Here is a 17,215-nt window from a genome sequence, read left to right as displayed (position 1 = left end):
TAGCGGAAGAACGTGGAAGTTGGAGTACGCACAGATTCCTGCATCTGGATTTTTCTGTGCGTAAACACATTTCGGCTTTTGTGCTTACGCCATGTTATGGTGCGAGTTCTACATGAGGCCCCTAGCGTTTTCACAATCTGTTCTGGTAATTTTGCTGATTAACTATGACTTCTTGTTTGTCCCTATCTTATTTCATGGGAAAAATATGAAATGATCTGCCCTTTTAAAAACCCTCCAGATTTTCCCAGAGTATTCCTGTGTAGAGACCTTTTAAAATACATTTGTCTCTAAAAATAATTTTTTTGAAGGTAAATTCTGTGAATGACAGATGATTAAGATGCCAGGTACAAAATGAATATGTGAAGCATTCAAACTCCAAGATTAGAGAGGCATGATTGTAGATCGCAATAGCATTACACTTATAGGATTTGATATTGGGAAATACATTATTATTCCTAAAGACATGATCAGTTCTTGAGTAACTATGATGTACTGATGAGAAATATTTTCTTGTTTTGATTTAACAATCTCCATGGGTCTGTTAAGTTATGATCCATTACAAACTAGGGCTGCAACGATTGGTTGATGTAATCGACGATGTTGACTACAAAAAATCATCAACGCAGATTTTTTATTGTCGACGTATTACCACATTGGTTTTTGTAACTGCAATGCACTACATTAATGTCTGGGGGCAGTACCATTTCTTATAGTTTGTCAAGACTGCACACAGTCCTACCAATGAAGAAGAACGTCTGAGGAGAAGAAGAATGTAGTGGAAAATAGACGTGGTTGCAATGGCGAGTTAGATAGAGGAGGGAGAAGGAAATGGGGAAAAAATTGAGACAGAAATTTTCTAAAATGTGGAAGCACTTCACCGAAAAAGAAAGAAAAAAGTTGAAGGCAGATTATGCAAAGCGGAGCTTTCTTTTCATGGAAACCACCACGATGCATGTGCATCTGAACCGCAAGCATCCTTGAGCTGTAATGCCGCCGTCTCTTGACAATTTATGCTGATACTGTTAGTTATTTAGGGTCAGATCAGGAGCGGAGAGAGAGCGTGAACAAGACTGAGAAAATAAAAGTGAAAAAAGCTAACTTTTACAAGTAACAAATTTACACCTGATCTGTTTTTTTTCAAATAATATTGCATTAGTGCGATGATGTGTTCTGATTTGTACTATTCGGGTCATACAATGATTTCTTCAAAATGTCACATATATTTGTCTCTTTCTTTTTTTTTTTTTCCCCTCTGATGCTGCGTGCTGACACCAGAAGGCCTGAGCTTATTCATTGCTAGCAGGAGCATGCAGGAGGCCGGTTGCTTGTGCTATTAACAACCTTGACCTGGCGACGATCAAAGCACATGTACTGTGCAAGGCATGTACTGGGTCCAATGAGAAAAGAAGAGCGTTCATGGCTCACCTTGCAGAGGAACATTCTTTCCTCTGCATGTCTTGGAGTCCTGTGCAGACTGGGCAAGATCGGGGGTGGGGAATGTGGTCACTGTTGCATCCATGCCACAATGCTTTTCGAAATGTACTATAAGGTCATAAAATGAATAATTCCAAATATCATATATACCTATGTTTCTGTTTTTTTTTTGTCAGCGCGACTTTGACATCACAGGCCATAAGGCGCATACTAATTCAGCATACGCAGAAATGCTCAATAAAATTGAATAAAAAAAATCAAGTGACAATGAGATACGCCATTTGTGTGTCAGCTTTTATCCATCCAGATCAGAGAATTTTAAGTTCGATTGTCTCAAAACACCACTCACATCTACAGTTATTCCTAGTTTCAGATAAAAAGTAACAGTGTCATATTCCTGGTGGGGGGGTAGTATGTATCATGATCATGACTGAGACAATAAAAGTGGGGGAAAAAAGGTAACTTTTACAAGTACTATACATTTACAGTGGCTGTTACAGACCAAATCAAATGTATGTGTTTATTGTATAATATTAACAATAAGAGCAACTCACTGCTCAAAACGGTAAACATACAAGGCAGTCAGGATTGAACAGGGGACTCTTGATTATAAGTTAGCAATTCCTACCACTGCACCACGGAAACTATTGTATCATCCTTGAACCTTTTGTGAAAGTGTTTATTTGATCTTTGTACTTTACACATTATACAGTTGATGTCTACATTTTGTCATTTATTACTAAAATATGAAAATGTTTCAGTTTTAATGATGTATTTTTTGGTTAAGTTAAATGCACTTTTTTTGTTTAAAGACTACGTGCACTTTAGTTTTTATTGTTTAATGTATTTCTTTTTTTATTGCGATGGTGACTCTAATAAAAAAAAACATCTGATTATTTTCAAATTCATATGTTTCACTAGTTATTTTAATTTGATTATTATTAATTTTAATCGTGTTAATACAGAGACATCAGGGTGACATTCACAGGTTGATAGACGTGAGCAGATGAGGTAAGACATGCACTGGAGCCCAGAACAGGATGTGCAACCACAGATCGCAGCATCAAAATAGTCAGGCATGAAATAATCGTGACTAATTGAAAAATAAATTGAACGATTAGTCGACTACCAAAATAATCATTAGTTGCAGCCCTATTTCAAACTCTGTGATTGTTTTGTGCTATTAGATGCTATCGTCACTGTAGCTGAAGACCTGTTCCAGGTCTAGATTTAAAAAACAGTTTAAAGTCTCCAGCCATTATAATTTTATGAGTGTTCATATTGGGAATAGATGCAAATACATTTTGGATAACATGTCTTATCCAAATTAAGTGCATAGATATTTATCAAAATTACTTTAGATTTAAATGAATTATACAACACCTTGATGTATCACCTTTCAGAATCATATACTACAGTATATCTGATGCTACAAATGAGATTGTTCTGTATATTCAGATTCCCACACCTCTAGTTTTCTTTGTATAGTTGGAGTTAAAAAATATGGCCAATCCATTCTCTTTGCTATCGCAATGGGTCCTTACTTGGCATTTAGGCCTTTTAGGTGAGAAAATGCTCATTTTCTCACTGCAATTGAGACATTTGACATTCCAGCTTACAGGGTTTACTGTTTAGTCAGAGAGACACTGCTTCTCAACTTTTGAGAACACTTAGTAATATTAAGTTAAAATAGTGCGTTGTTTCATAAAATAGCTTTACACTTGCTTTTGAATTATTGCCAGGTAATATGTATAAGGATCCGATTATCATGTTGGGTCTTACAGTTGTTGGGGTGAAAAAGAAATAAGAAGAAAATAAGAAGAAACTTGCTCTCTTTTACTGCCAAGAAACAGGGCATGTCTAAAATTAAACACCCTGAGCAGCAGTGTGGTTAATATTTTTTAAAACATAAACATATAACAATATTATTGTGATGTTACTTGAATACCAGCATAATAAGGATAATATAGTATTGTACTGTGAGTTCCATGAAGTTTACACTTCTAGTTCCGGAAACTTGCACTTAGTTTTGCTTGGATGGGTTCTAGTTCTCAATACACTCAATTAAAATATCTTTCGACAATTGTTGAATCCCCAGATTCTTTTTGTTTTTTTTAATTTAAGCAAAACAAATATGTTCTTAATCTTAATATTATTATTTTTCTGCCTAGGTTAACTACTTCATTGTTTTTAAGTAAGAAAATAAAAGTGCTACCAAATAAGACAACTGGGGACTGAAATGAACCATATATTTGGGTCATTTTAATATAGTTTATCTCATGTTTAAATAAAGACTTTCTAAAAAGGATTTAAATAGACAACTCTGTTTTGCTCCACATTTAAGAAGATGGTAAATTCTGAAATCTGAATGAAAGCCATCATTTGAACTTAAAATAAATGTTAGTTAACAGAGCTGTTTTATTTATTTTTTTTCTCTGAATTAATCATCTTTTTTTTTTTTTTTTAGAATAGGCTATAAAAGACTTACTAGAAACGGATGGGATAACAGTGTTTACTCTTTTGCTATAAATTGTTTCTTATTGTAAACACAGATAATCCATTCCCTTACATGCCTAGAACTGAGTATGAATTTAGAGCAGGTTTAATTTTCGTAAGTAGCGTATGATAAACAATGATTATGCTGTTAAGAGACTATTATTTCTTTCAGATGATTATTAATTAATTAATGCAAAAAATGATTCAGTTCTGTATAAAGGTTTGGATTGTTCCTCTTGTGATTTAGATGAATTGTATCTGAGCGCAGCAGGTTCAAAATCTTTGCTTGCACAGAATTATAAAAAAAAATCTGTGTGCTTGTTGATGGAAAATACGTAGAGAAAATTTAAGGTTGTTAGCTGTCTTCCTTATCCATTTCTGTGTAAGCCTAAGAATGTCGAATTAGAGTGGATAAAGTAGAACACTAAGCTCACTGTCTGCTTTCTAGTATGATCTGTTAATAAATAATTATATATATACTAAACCCTTTGCAGAGTAACTTTGGAACATTTACTTAAAAGAAATCCCAGACAGCTAACATCATAGAAAATGATGGAGCTGAGATTATAACTCGGCAAAGCTATGAGAAAACCATTGCATTAAGGTGCGGGTCTCACTCTCAGCAATGTAACTTTAAACTCAACACTAAATTCTTTGACATCACCAGTATTATTTGGTGACAGTTTAGAAAACATTTTCTTTATTTTGTTATTATAGTTTGTTTCTATCATTAATACGAAGGGTCATACTGTCAGCAGTCCTGTTTTGAATCTGTCAGTCTCTTAATACATAACCTATTGTAGTGTAACAATACCTTTTAAAAATGGTTGCCTGGCTTGGGAATCTGAATTCATCTTTTCATTGCCAAAACTGAAAATATGATTGCCAATTTTAACAGTCTGTTTGAAGTCATTAATGTGCTGATTAATGAAACCATGACATAAAAGAATGTTTAAGGCCTTTTATTATAAGTAAGTTCTTTTTACTTTGTTTAATTTAAGTGCTACTTTACAGCATTTTTATCTGATGTGTTATTACTTAACATATCAGAAAAACTAAGTCATAATGCCATTTCTTAATATTGATACATGGTTTACAAAGTACCACTAGTCAAAGTTATTTTCATGTTGTTCACAGATCCTGTAAAAGTGAATTCAACAAATTGTTGCTAGCTTTCTTCCGTTCATCTGACTTATGTCTATTTGCTGCGGAATATATCCTTAATTTACGTAACGTTTACTGAATGTGATTTCACCCTGCAGTCCATTTAATGATAACACTTTAGGTACTGAAAATGCACCTATTGCTTATTTACTATTTTGTAACAAGACCTTAACAGCACTTTTCTGGGTCTTGACACAAAGCATCTGTAAAGTGTTTATTCATCTCTACAATGTGACGTACTAACAAGAGATGACTTAACTGAGAAACATTTCTCTTAATATTACATATTTAGTATACAACCTGTAAATCCTTCATATTAACAAGTATTTTTACCATCAGGTCAATAAGCCACACTTCACAGAAATGAATAACCCATCCACATGATGCTTTATAAGTGTTACGAAGACCAAAAGATGGCTTTGTTGAGGTTTGATTAAGTGAAAAGCTTCATTAAACGATATTTTTCTCTTTACAATCTTGCTTAGAGAGAGAAAAATATGCACTTTCTACTTGCATTAAGAGCAAAAATATGCCTTACTGGTCTTTTAGTACACAAGGTTTTCAACCTATAGGGATCAGTGGGTTTCTAGTTGCAATGCCACAAAACTATTAAGTGTGAAACTCCTCCAAACTCTCCTCCAGTGTCTTATACTGAATTAGAAGGAGATTACCTAGTCATTTTACTCAGCCCAGTCAACTTCTATTTTTTTTCTAAAATATTCAGGAGTATTTCTCTTACTTGTTCTTGTATTGGGTTTCTGAAATACTCATTCTTGAATCTTTTAGTTAAATCAAGAAAATAAATATTACCACTAACTTATTTTAGCTTTTATGTTTTTTTTGTTAACATTGCAATACTTTGAAGATCAAATCAAAAGGAAATGATGAAATATAAGAATATCATTAGAAAGTTATTTAAAGTCTGTGTAATCTGGTGTGTAATGTTATCTTAAATTCAGTTATCAAATATGTAGCGTCAAAGGTCTTGGCTTCAGTTGCGTCATGGATGGCTTTTTCCTGGCACAGGCTACAGTTACTGTATCTTTCATCTTCATATACATTGTACGCAGTGTTTCTAAACCTTTATTCCTCCTGAACATGTGAGGGCCCCCTGCACAGGCCATGATATAACAAAAGCATATTTAATGCTTGTGCTGTTACATTGCCTATGCAATTAATGGACCATGTCAAAACCTGCCTGTATATTATTATTATTAAACTTATTTTTACCAGTGTTTGAATTAATTATCCATAACATAAGATAAGGAGGCATTTTTTAGGGATAAACAATGACTGGTAATTGCCAAAAGCAGGAATTTCTCACTACAAATATTTTTAATTACATCAGAAGCTGCTCAATACTCACTGTGTTTAAATATTACTTTTTGAATTAAGTCTAAATTGATCATGTGTTTCTGAAAATAGAAAGTCAAAACTAATTTTTAGATGCAGATATGGTCTCAGCAGACACTTTTTCACGACTTAATCACAGAAAGTACTTTGTTATCCTCTGCATTTAGGACGGGAGCATTTCCTTCAATGATAGCCACATTTTGCGTAAGTGGAAATGCAAAAGGATTTTCTGTCCACATAAAGCAATTATTTTGTTGGAAACGACAAACATTGTGCAGGGCTGTGGCAGCAGTCAGGTAAGCCTTGAAGGGGTGGCCAACCCTGACACCTGTACAACTCTAAAAAGTGAGTTCACTTGTGGCAGCAGCTATAGGTCAACTTTGCACCATTTATTTCATTGAAGTGTCAAATTCTACTCATCATACTTAATGAAAGTAAGGCACGTTGCCTTCTTTTCACTTTTCCTTGTTGAATTATTACGAGAGGTCTGTTTGCTTTTTGCCTACAGGGTAATAGCTGCACAGAAAAAATAGGCGAATTGTTGCATTTATCAAGGTGGTTATAGTTTTGCCTTTTTATATTCATTTTTATTTCAATATTTTTTTCTGACCTTACTTCGAAATTCAGTTTAGTTTTAGTTTTACTTCATAATGTATTTATAGTTTTAGTTTAGTTTTTATTTTACAAAGACATTTTATAAAAATTTGTTTCAGTTTTAGTTTTAGTAATTATAGTATGGTTAAAGAGATACTATGGGGTTTAGTTTTTGTGTCACAATGAGACAGAACTGTACACTAAACGGGTTTGAATATAATATGAGTTTAATATTAATGGAAGCTTACTACACTACACGACACAGTTTACTATTTGTTTATGTTTTTGTCTGATAAAAACAACCATAATCAAAACCAGATACCGAATATGAACAATTTTACACTGAAACATTGAAAAAATGGGGACAGGTATTTTAAAACATAATTCTGCTACTGGATTATTTTCACAGTGTCAGGTATTTTGAGCTGTGAATATGAACTAAAAAAGATAAATTAATAAATATAGAATACATACAAAAATACATTAGTATGTTTAGCCTTTCATCACTTGGCAGACTGTATTTGCCTGGCTAACAGTAGTTCAGGCATTGCCAACTCAGGAATTTTACAAGGTTTGTATTGCTTCGTTGTTAAATGATGTTTTTAAAGCAAAAGTGATTGGTTAGCAGCAATATGCTGATCTTGTATGATGACTATGTCAGTCTCTCGATCAGTGCTGTTCTATTTTCAAAAATCAGGAGTGGTCTCCCTCAGACTTTCTTGTGTACTCAGATATGGGGATGGATATTTGAGGAGTAAACTGCAATACAATGATTATATTATATAAATGAATAATAATTCATTACATTTATATAGCGCTTTTCTCAGTACTTAAAGCTCTATCCACACAGGGAGGAACCGGGAAGCGAACCCACAATCTTCCACAGTCTCCTTACTGCAAAGCAGCAGCACTACCACTGCACCACCTGTGAGGACAACAACCATCAATAACAAATCAAATTAATAATATATTGAACAATTATTATAAAAGTAAAGATGATTAAATCGGACTCTGCAGCTGCATGAATAAAAAAAAAAATCATGTATGTGTTTAGGTAAATTACAACTTCCGGTTGATGAATTTGGCCCAAAAGTTAATAAAGATCAACAATTTTAGTGTAATAACTACATGCCAAATTTCATCAATCTATCTAGTTGCATTTTTGAATTTAGTGTTTATTTACACACACACACACACAATTCCAAAAAACGGTATTTTCGGACTCAAACGGTCTAAAACGTCAAAATTCATCAAAACCTCAAGGTTGAATTTCTCTATACTTCGTATTCGAAGTGGCAGGTGAATTACTGTCAACAAAAAGCAGGCACCTGAGAAATGAACTGAGACATTACTCACTTGTGATTTTTTTTTTTTGTCCATACGGTAAAGATTTTGTTGACCACCACATTTCTATTTTCAGGCGTTTGAATTACATCTTGATATACAACAAGTACAAAGATAGGCGGCACATAAGTCGCTTTCAATTCCACACGCTTTACCCGCATATTCAGCTTGCACTGTCACCGCAAATACTGTGTGTACACCCGTCCTCCATCACCAGCCGCCGTTCACTGGATGAATATATGCGGGCAGCTCGTGGTGGAAAAGTTATAAGGGTTAAAAACTAACGGCAAGAATATTCATTCAAAAACAAAAAAATAAAATTATTTTAGTAAATTATTATTTTATTCCAGTTAGTCTTTCCAGCTACTTTAATAGTTTTGTTTAGTTTCAGTTTTTCATTTCGGTTTTGTTAATTATTTTATTTCAGTTTACGAAAATGTTTTTTTAATAATAGTTTCAATTTTTATTTTAGTTTTCGTTAACTATAATAACCGTGGTGTGTATGCAGGGAATCCTTCTGATCCAGAAGTGTTTAGCTATAGACGAGACACTTTAAAACCTCAAACATATTTTGCAACAACTGGAGACACATTTTAATACCAGTTGTAAAAGTAATTCAGCTAAACTATATACAGAAACAATCTATATATGAAATAGACTTTAAAGAGAGAGTCTTTGAGAAGATGAGAAGTCATTGCTGGCTGATAACAGGTTTTGAATATTGATTAAGTGGGCCAATTGCCATCAGACATGATGTTTTGAAGTTTGCCGTAACTGGATTTTTTAAGCGATTTAATAATTTTGATTAATTACTGCACAAATCACAGATCATAATACATGTTCATATCATGCAAATATTGTTTTATGATTTGCGTCATTTACTTTCACTTTCAGTTCTAGTGAACAGTGAAAAATCTTATTAAAATTTGACATTATAAAGTCACATTTTTATTTCATTGATATTTTATTTTCCTTTTACTAACCTCTGCTAGCAGAATAATATGACTGTATATTTTGACTTATGAATGCGTTATACGTTGAATATATATTATTTTAATTAGGAAGCTCAATTTACCTACTAAACCAAAGTGCAAGATAAATATCAAAATAAAATTCAGTTGAACCCATATGTGAATAAAGAATAATTCACACACAAAAAAGAAGAAAAAACTATAAAGCCTGCTGCTGTTATTCCTTTTTATAATGTTTCAGTAGCAGCAATGGTGTGAAATGAATGGATAAGGGCTTTCATATCTCATGTGGTGTGATGTGAATTAGTAATTAGTGTAGTTTTTTTGTCACTTAGAACAAAGGAACATCTTTTGGGTGCAGGTTAAGAAGGAGAAAGTTCAGTTTTGCTATATGGCAAGTCACTACAACTGTTATCTCCCTCTACCTGCTGCTTGTCTCCTGATATAGTGCTGGTGCTGCACATGCCCACATGAATGGTAATGCGGATTGTGGAAGAGAGGTGAAGAAGAGAGTGCAGGCAGGGTGGAGTTGGTGGAGAAGAGTGTTAGGAGTGATTTGTGACAGACAGGTACCAGCAAGAGTGAAAGGGAAGGTCTACAGGACGGTCGTGAGACCAGCTATGTTATATGGGTTGAAGACTGACCAGAAAGCAGGAGACGGAGCTGAAGCTAGAGAGTTAATGATGCTAAAATTTGCAAAGGTGTGATGAGGATGGACAGAATTAGAAATTAGGACATTAGAGGGTCAGCTCAAATTGGCCAGTTGGGAGACAAAGTCAGAGAGGCGAGATTGTATTGGTTTGGATGTTAACAATAAAGCTTCAGGAAAGAGGAATAGAGGAAGGCTTAAGAGAAGGTTTATGGATGTGGTGAGAGAGGACATGCAGGAGATGGGTGTAACAGAACAAAATGCAGAGGACAGAAAGATATGTAAGAAGATCCGCTCTGGCAACCCCTAATGGGAGCAGCCGAAAGAAGAAGATAAAATGATGTGAACAGAAGCAGATTTTAGTATTGCATGAGAGAGGTCACATTGGATGTCTGTATAATCGGGCTAAATTATATATGGATACCAACCAGGTAAATGTATTTATAGAAAAAGATGATCCGCTGTGGCAACCCCTAACGGGATCAGCTGAAAGAAGAAGAAAAATATATCTTGAGAGATGGCCAAAACAACGCTGTTATCATTGCTAGATTTCTCCTTGGCATACCATAGCCATGTATTTATAAAAGTCCACCAACCGCATAGCTGTTTCATATTAATGATATAATATGAATATTATTAGCCAAACCAAATTTAACAAATAAATGGGTGTATTTGAAGATATCCACAGATGCTGAGTGCTTAGATTAGATATATGGGGCAAACACACTTCAGTAGACAGAAAATTATACTTTTGTGTGAACAAGTCTGTAGTTGGCAAACAATAGTACATCCAGCTGGATTTTGAAGCTGAGGACTGGATGTGCTCATAAACAAATTTGTACAAACTGAACAAGGTGAGAACAGAAAAGACAGTGGAGGACTGAAAAAGATGTCTGCAACTCATGATCTGTATTTAAAGGTCATTTCATTGTAAGGTACTAAAGGAAATCTTGTGAAGTGGTTGGTCATGATCCAGTGTCAAAATTTAGACTTTTTGATTTACAAAGTGTTTCAGAAGAAAAGAGTGAGCGAGAAGTGTATCGATGTGTGCCTGTGGCCTACTGTGAAGCATGTAGGTTGCTCTGTCATGAAGCATCAAACTGGACATGTATTTTAGCCAACAGTGTAGCAACCAGTCAAAATCGATAGAGTGAAGGTTGCTAAAAAATTTAAATCAGATTTGATTTATCATGCTGTACCTACACAGGGAGAAAACATATTGTAATAAAACATTATTTGCAGGCATGATTATGTAAGACTTACCTGGATGGAAGTCTGTAGATGGAACACTGGCAGCACTAGATTAGCTACCTTAGAGACTCTGCTTCAACAAAACCAAACATTTGAGTAGGGAAAATGAGAAGCAGCCAAAATCAAAAGACATGAGTTGCTACAATCTGGAACATGCATCACATAACATTCTGAGACCTGCTTAATTTGTTTCATCATCATCATTTTTTAAACACATTTCAGGGGCTCAAAAGTAATTGGACAAATTAAATAACTGGAAATTAAATGTTTATTTCTAATACTTGGTTGAAAACCCTTTGTTGGCAATGACAGCCTGAAGTCTTGAACTAATGGACATCACCAGATGCTGGGTTGCCTCCTTTTTAATATTGTAGCAATTTCTCGGATGGGTTTTTCTGTTTTCGCAGCTTAAGGATGGCTTCTTTCACCTGCATGGAGAGCTTCTTTGACCGCATGTTGTCTGTTCACAGCAAAATCTTCCACATGCAAGCACCACACCTCAAATCAACTCCAGGCCTTTTATCTGCTTAATTGATAATGACATAACGATGGGCTTGAACACACCTGCCCATGAAATAGCCTTTGAGTCAATTGTCCAATTACTTTTGAGCCCCTGAAATGAAGGGATTGTGTTAAAAAAAATGCTTTAGTTGCCTCACATTTTTATGCAATCCTTTTGTTCACCCCACTGAATTAAAGCTGAAAGTCTGCACTTGAACTGCATCTGAGTTGTTTCATTTAAAATTCATTGTGGTAATGTACAGAACCAAAATTAGAAAAAAAGTTGTCTCTGTCCAAATAATTATGGACCTAACTGTATAGCTGATGATATACCATCATATAACAGTATGCTGAAAATGAGTGGAAAACATGAACACATGTAAACATAAAATACAAAATGTACATTCAGCGGAATTTGGAAAGTGTTATTTTCCGCTGGTATATTACTTTCTTAAAGGCAATGTGTTTGTTTAGAGACTGTAACAAGTGAACCTGTTCCTAAGAGTACTGCACAGAGTACAATGCATTTCAGTGTAATTGGTGAGTTGATGAAAAAAATTGGAAGGTAGAACAGATAGAAGCCACTTCTTGTGCTTTGTTTGACTTGACAGATCAAGGAACTTAAATGAGTTAGGGAAAGACCAGCGCTTTAATTGTTTTGAGTGAAGTTAATATCTGCTATCAAATCTGAAACCAGCATTTTAGTGGATAATAGTGTTCATCGTACATTTGTTGTTTGTTAGAAATTGTCTCAGTATAGGAAGAATATGAAAGTACTTTATACAGGTATCTACTAATTTGTCATTATACCATGATATGGATTTACAGTATGGCTATGCTGCTCACTAACTGATGGGAAGCTAATAGCAGATTACCTGGTCTGTCTTGTTAATTAAAAGATTTGCCTGGTTTTTACCATATCTGTAGAGAGCTTTGTGTCAGCAGTTTTCTGTTGTAAAATATGTCCCACAGATCCATTCAGTCAGTTCACAAAAGTATATTTTGTCTTTCAGAGAGATTAATTTCCTTGAAATAATAGAAACAAAATTATGTCCATTAGAACTTTTTACCTTTTTTGATGGAAAAAGAGACTAGTGTGCCTAAGTGCATTCATAGTTTTAAACATTTTCTTTTATTCTGAAAAACGTTTTTAGAGCCCTTAATCACAACAGCAAAAAGTAAACATTCTGTTATCTGCCCTCTGATGATCCTTTTAAAATAGGAAATAGTTTAGGCTTTGTAAGTTTCCTAACCACTAATTTAAAACAGTAATACAGGTACTAGAAAGCCATTCATTCATGGTATTATAAGGAAGTAGTTACCCTGCATTTGTTCTAAGTATGGAGTGTTAAAATTAAGAATGATGTTTTTAAAGGTAGTTTGAATCACAGGGAGTAACAAAAATTCCATCTTTTTTTTTGTCTGCCTATCTTTGGTATCAAGGTCAGGTGATTTTTCATTGCCCGAAGCAAAGATGTTTGTTTTCAATCGGCAGGTAATTGCATTAGGCAGAGTTATGTTATATGATGTTTCTTTTAGCTTATAAACATGAAAGTTTACCTCACAAGGATTTCTTGCTTTATTCCTTTCCTTTATGTTAGAAATCATTAGTCACTGTGTTCACATGTTCAAAAATTCAAGTGATAATGCAGCTCCTGTTTATCAGTGCTCCTAAACGTCCAGTTCAGTAAGGTATATCACCTAGCTCTGCTCGTTGGTGGAGATCTTGTTTCCATAAATTCTCCTAACTGTAATGAATAGTAGTCATGTGTTCATAGCTCTTTTAATGTATTAAATGTGTTTCTTCTAAATCCAGGTTGCATCACATTTACTGTACATTTGGCTTTTTAATCTCTCATACATTTATCTTACTGCCTTTGGCAGGTACTCATTAATGAGTGAAGGTACATAAGTGGAACAGTGGGTCTCTGAAGCGATGGAAAATAAAGGAGAAGGTTCACTGTCGGATCTCAAATTGGTTGCTCACCCTCGAGCAAAAAGCAAAGTTTGGAAGTACTTTGGATTTGATACCGATGCTGAGGGATGTATATTGCAGTGGAAGAAGATATACTGTCGGATATGTATGGCTCAGATTGCCTACTCTGGAAACACTTCCAACTTGTCCTACCATCTTGAAAAGAATCATCCAGATGAGTTCTGTGAATTTGTGAAAAGCAATACGGAGCAAATGAGAGAAGCTTTTGCTACTGCATTCTCAAAGTTGAAGCCTGAAACGTCACAACATTATGTACAGGACACTATAATCATGAAGCCCAGCTACGTGTATGAGAACAGAAAACACCAAGATCTGACTTCTGCAGTCATTGGCTTCATATGTGAGGGAATGTATCCAGTGTCTGTGGTTGATGAGCCAACCTTTAGAGCCCTTTTGAAAACTGCAGATCCACGGTATGAACTCCCAAGCAGAAGCTACATATCAACCAAAGCCATCCCTGAAAAATACTATTTGGTCAAGGAGGTTATATTTAAAGAATTAGCAGATGTGGTATGGTGTGGGGTGTCTGCTGATATGTGGAGAAGTCCCAACCAAAACCGGACGTATATCACCTTAACTGCTCACTCCCTGAACAATTGCAGTATTAGCAGCCTAATATTAACAACCCGGTGCTTAAAAACATTTGAAGTACCTGAGGATAACACTGCGGAAAACATCACACGGGCACTTTATGAAGCTTTTGTGGAGTGGGGGATTAATGGTAAAGTCTTCAGTGTTACGACCAATTGTTCTGTGGACATTGTCAAGGCTTGCTCCCTTCTTGACCTTCCTGTGCACATGCCTTGTTTTGGACATACTGTGAACCAAGGAATTATCCAAGCATTCCAGCTTCCGAAGTTAAGTTCTCTATTAAGTCGTTGTAGGAAGCTGGTGGAATATTTTCAACAGTCTTCAGTGGCAATGTATATGTTAAGGGAAAAACAAAAACAGCAGAATGTGGCACAATGCATGCTGATAAGTGACAGAGTGACCTGGTGGGTGAGTACACTTGCAATGCTTCAACGGCTAAAGGAGCAACAATTTGTTATTGCTTCTGTGCTTGTAGAAGATAGCAACAACCACCACTTGATGCTTGAAGCAACTGAGTGGAGCACAGTTGAGGGGCTTGTGGACTTGCTATTGCCCTTTAAGCAAGCAGCAGATATGATGACAGCGTGTAAATATCCAACGATCAGCATGGTGAAACCTCTATTGCATATGCTTTTGAACACTACATTAAAAGCCAAAGACAGTGATCTTAAAGAAATTAGCATGGCAAAGGAGATAATAACCAAAGAACTCTCTTCTACTTACCAGCAGACACCTGAAATTGACATGTTCCTCAATGTGGCAACTTTTATAGATCCTCGGTACAAAAAATTGCCATTTCTTTCCCCATTTGAGCGAGCTCAAGTAGAGAATCGAGTTATTGAAGAGGCAAAGGCTATGTTAGAAAAATGGAAAGATGGGTGTTCTGGGTCTGAAGACCCACTTCATTTCTCAGATGAACCTCCAATTAAAAGACCAACAACCTCAACTCCACCTCCTGTCAATAATGCCAACAACATTCTGTCTGTTATCTTTTGTCAGACAGGCTCTGATGAGAACCAGGAAGAGCTGCACGCTCAGGTAATGGAGGAACTGAGCAACTTTAAATCTCAGAAGGTTCTTGGACTCAATGAGGATCCTCTGAGGTGGTGGTCTGACCGTTTAGCCTTATTTCCCATTTTACCAAAGATTCTTCAGAAGTACTGGTGTGTTCCAGCCACAAGCGTCTTCCCTGAGAGACTTTTCAGCTCTTCTGGTAATGTTTTAAGTGGGAAGAGAAACCGGCTTGCTCCTGCACATGTGGACCAACAAGTTTTTTTGTATGAAAACACTCGGAATGGATGTGAGCCTGAGCCTACTGATGAGGACGAAAGTGAGTGGGGTACGGAACAGGACCATGTGATGAGTGTAGGTGACACACATGCTATGCATTCTAATATGGTTAACGCAAAAGACACTGGCTTCTTTTGAACTTGCTTTTTAGTATTTCACTGCTGGAATTTCCTTTTATTCTTTTGAATGTTGTAACTTTTACTTGTCTGTGTTTAATTCAGTGTATTGTGGTATTATTTAACACAGTTTTACCTGTACAAAATAAATTATTCATGCATAATTAAAACATCTCAAGGACATTGTTTCAAAATGTAATACTGAAGTAAATGTTTTGCCTGCTTTAGAAAATTTTTAATGTACTGCCAAAGCAGGTGCCTTGCAAATCATTAATGAACTAATACTTTTTTGTAAATGTGATGTGAAGTTATGATAAATATTTTAAATTAATGTATTTATAGTGCTGTGGTGGAGAAGAGCTAACCTTGTTACAAATTACCATAGAAATGACTGGTGTTTGGCAAAGGATTCATTTGCTTAGACAGGTAAACTACTGTTGGAAACATTTGGATTTAATTTATCTGTATATTAAAACCTAGTAAGGTGCACCAGGTTGCTGACCAATTTTAATGTGCCATTTTAATTCACTAGCTTATAATTACTTTTGTGTAAATGGCCTTAAATAAGTATTTTATGGTATGCTAGCAAACGTTAACCAACATATAAAGTAAAAACTTAGTTTAAGCAGATGATGTAAAGAGAATGTGAAAAATGATTACTTGTAACATTTATAATGCAAAAAGTGTACTGCATAGATCCTGGGGAAATTTGGTGCAAAAAAACAAAGTTTAGCAATTTTATTTTTTGTAAAACAATGTGAAATTTTTTAAGGTACCGTAGATCCCGGAATACAGGCCGACCCGGTATATTAGCCGAACCCCTCTCTACCTACTAAATTACATGTATTTGCCGGTGACCGGTATTTAAGCCGACCCCCTTCTCCAAGCAAAATTTTCTAAATTTCCTTAAAAGTGTCTCTTCGGGTATATTTATAATGTTTATCGGCGAGAATTTGAGACTGCCGGCATTTTTGATATATAATATAATGTGCATAATTTACCAAAACACCAATAATTTTTCTAACGTACTAACCAAAAAGTTATAAAAAGTGCCTAGCCTACTTCGATTAAGCTAGGAGCATGGCGGCATGCATGGTCACAGCGGCTCAGGGCTCTCCTTTTCAGTGCACTTTTTTTTTGTTGTTTTTGTACTTTTTTTTTGTCCTTGTTTGTGCACGATTGGTTTGGCGAACATCCGCTACACCATTCAGAACCTTATAGACATCGGTGTCCAGAGCCAGAAATCTGTTTCGAGTGTTTTTCATCACACGCACAACATCCCAGACAACATAACGAGACCAGCGGGCTCTTCGTGGATTGTTGTCGGGTCTAGGAGACAACACAGACGGAGGAGGGAAAGAAAGCAGAAGCGGGGCCGCAGATCCGGCGTTATGTTAAAGCTAAAAAACAACCATACAAGCCCTATACAGAACTTTTTTCTGCACTGAAGGAGCTGCTTTTAATC

At 35.4% G+C, this 17,215-nt stretch overlaps 1 protein-coding gene across 4 annotated transcripts in view; it reads left to right on the top strand.

Moving 5' to 3' along the window:
* The window catches only part of dhrsx (dehydrogenase/reductase (SDR family) X-linked), a 611,413-nt gene that overhangs the window by 209,932 nt on the left and 384,266 nt on the right, over positions 1 to 17,215 (top strand). For 2 of the 4 annotated variants that reach the window (XM_039743557.1, XM_039743556.1), the window contains exon 2: positions 13,642 to 16,541. The exons of the other annotated variants lie outside the window; for them this stretch is intronic. In XM_039743557.1, the coding sequence (XP_039599491.1) occupies positions 13,694 to 15,772 (2,079 nt within the window). In that variant the 5' untranslated portion in view covers positions 13,642 to 13,693 and the 3' untranslated portion in view covers positions 15,773 to 16,541. Of the gene's footprint in view, positions 1 to 13,641; positions 16,542 to 17,215 lie in introns of those variants that run through there. 4 annotated transcript variants of the gene reach the window in all.

This window comes from Polypterus senegalus, chromosome 2, assembly GCF_016835505.1.
Source record: "Polypterus senegalus isolate Bchr_013 chromosome 2, ASM1683550v1, whole genome shotgun sequence".
Classification (NCBI taxonomy): domain Eukaryota; kingdom Metazoa; phylum Chordata; class Cladistia; order Polypteriformes; family Polypteridae; genus Polypterus; species Polypterus senegalus.
Note: the sequence above shows the minus strand (reverse complement) of the source record. Positions and strands in the feature narration are given on the sequence as shown.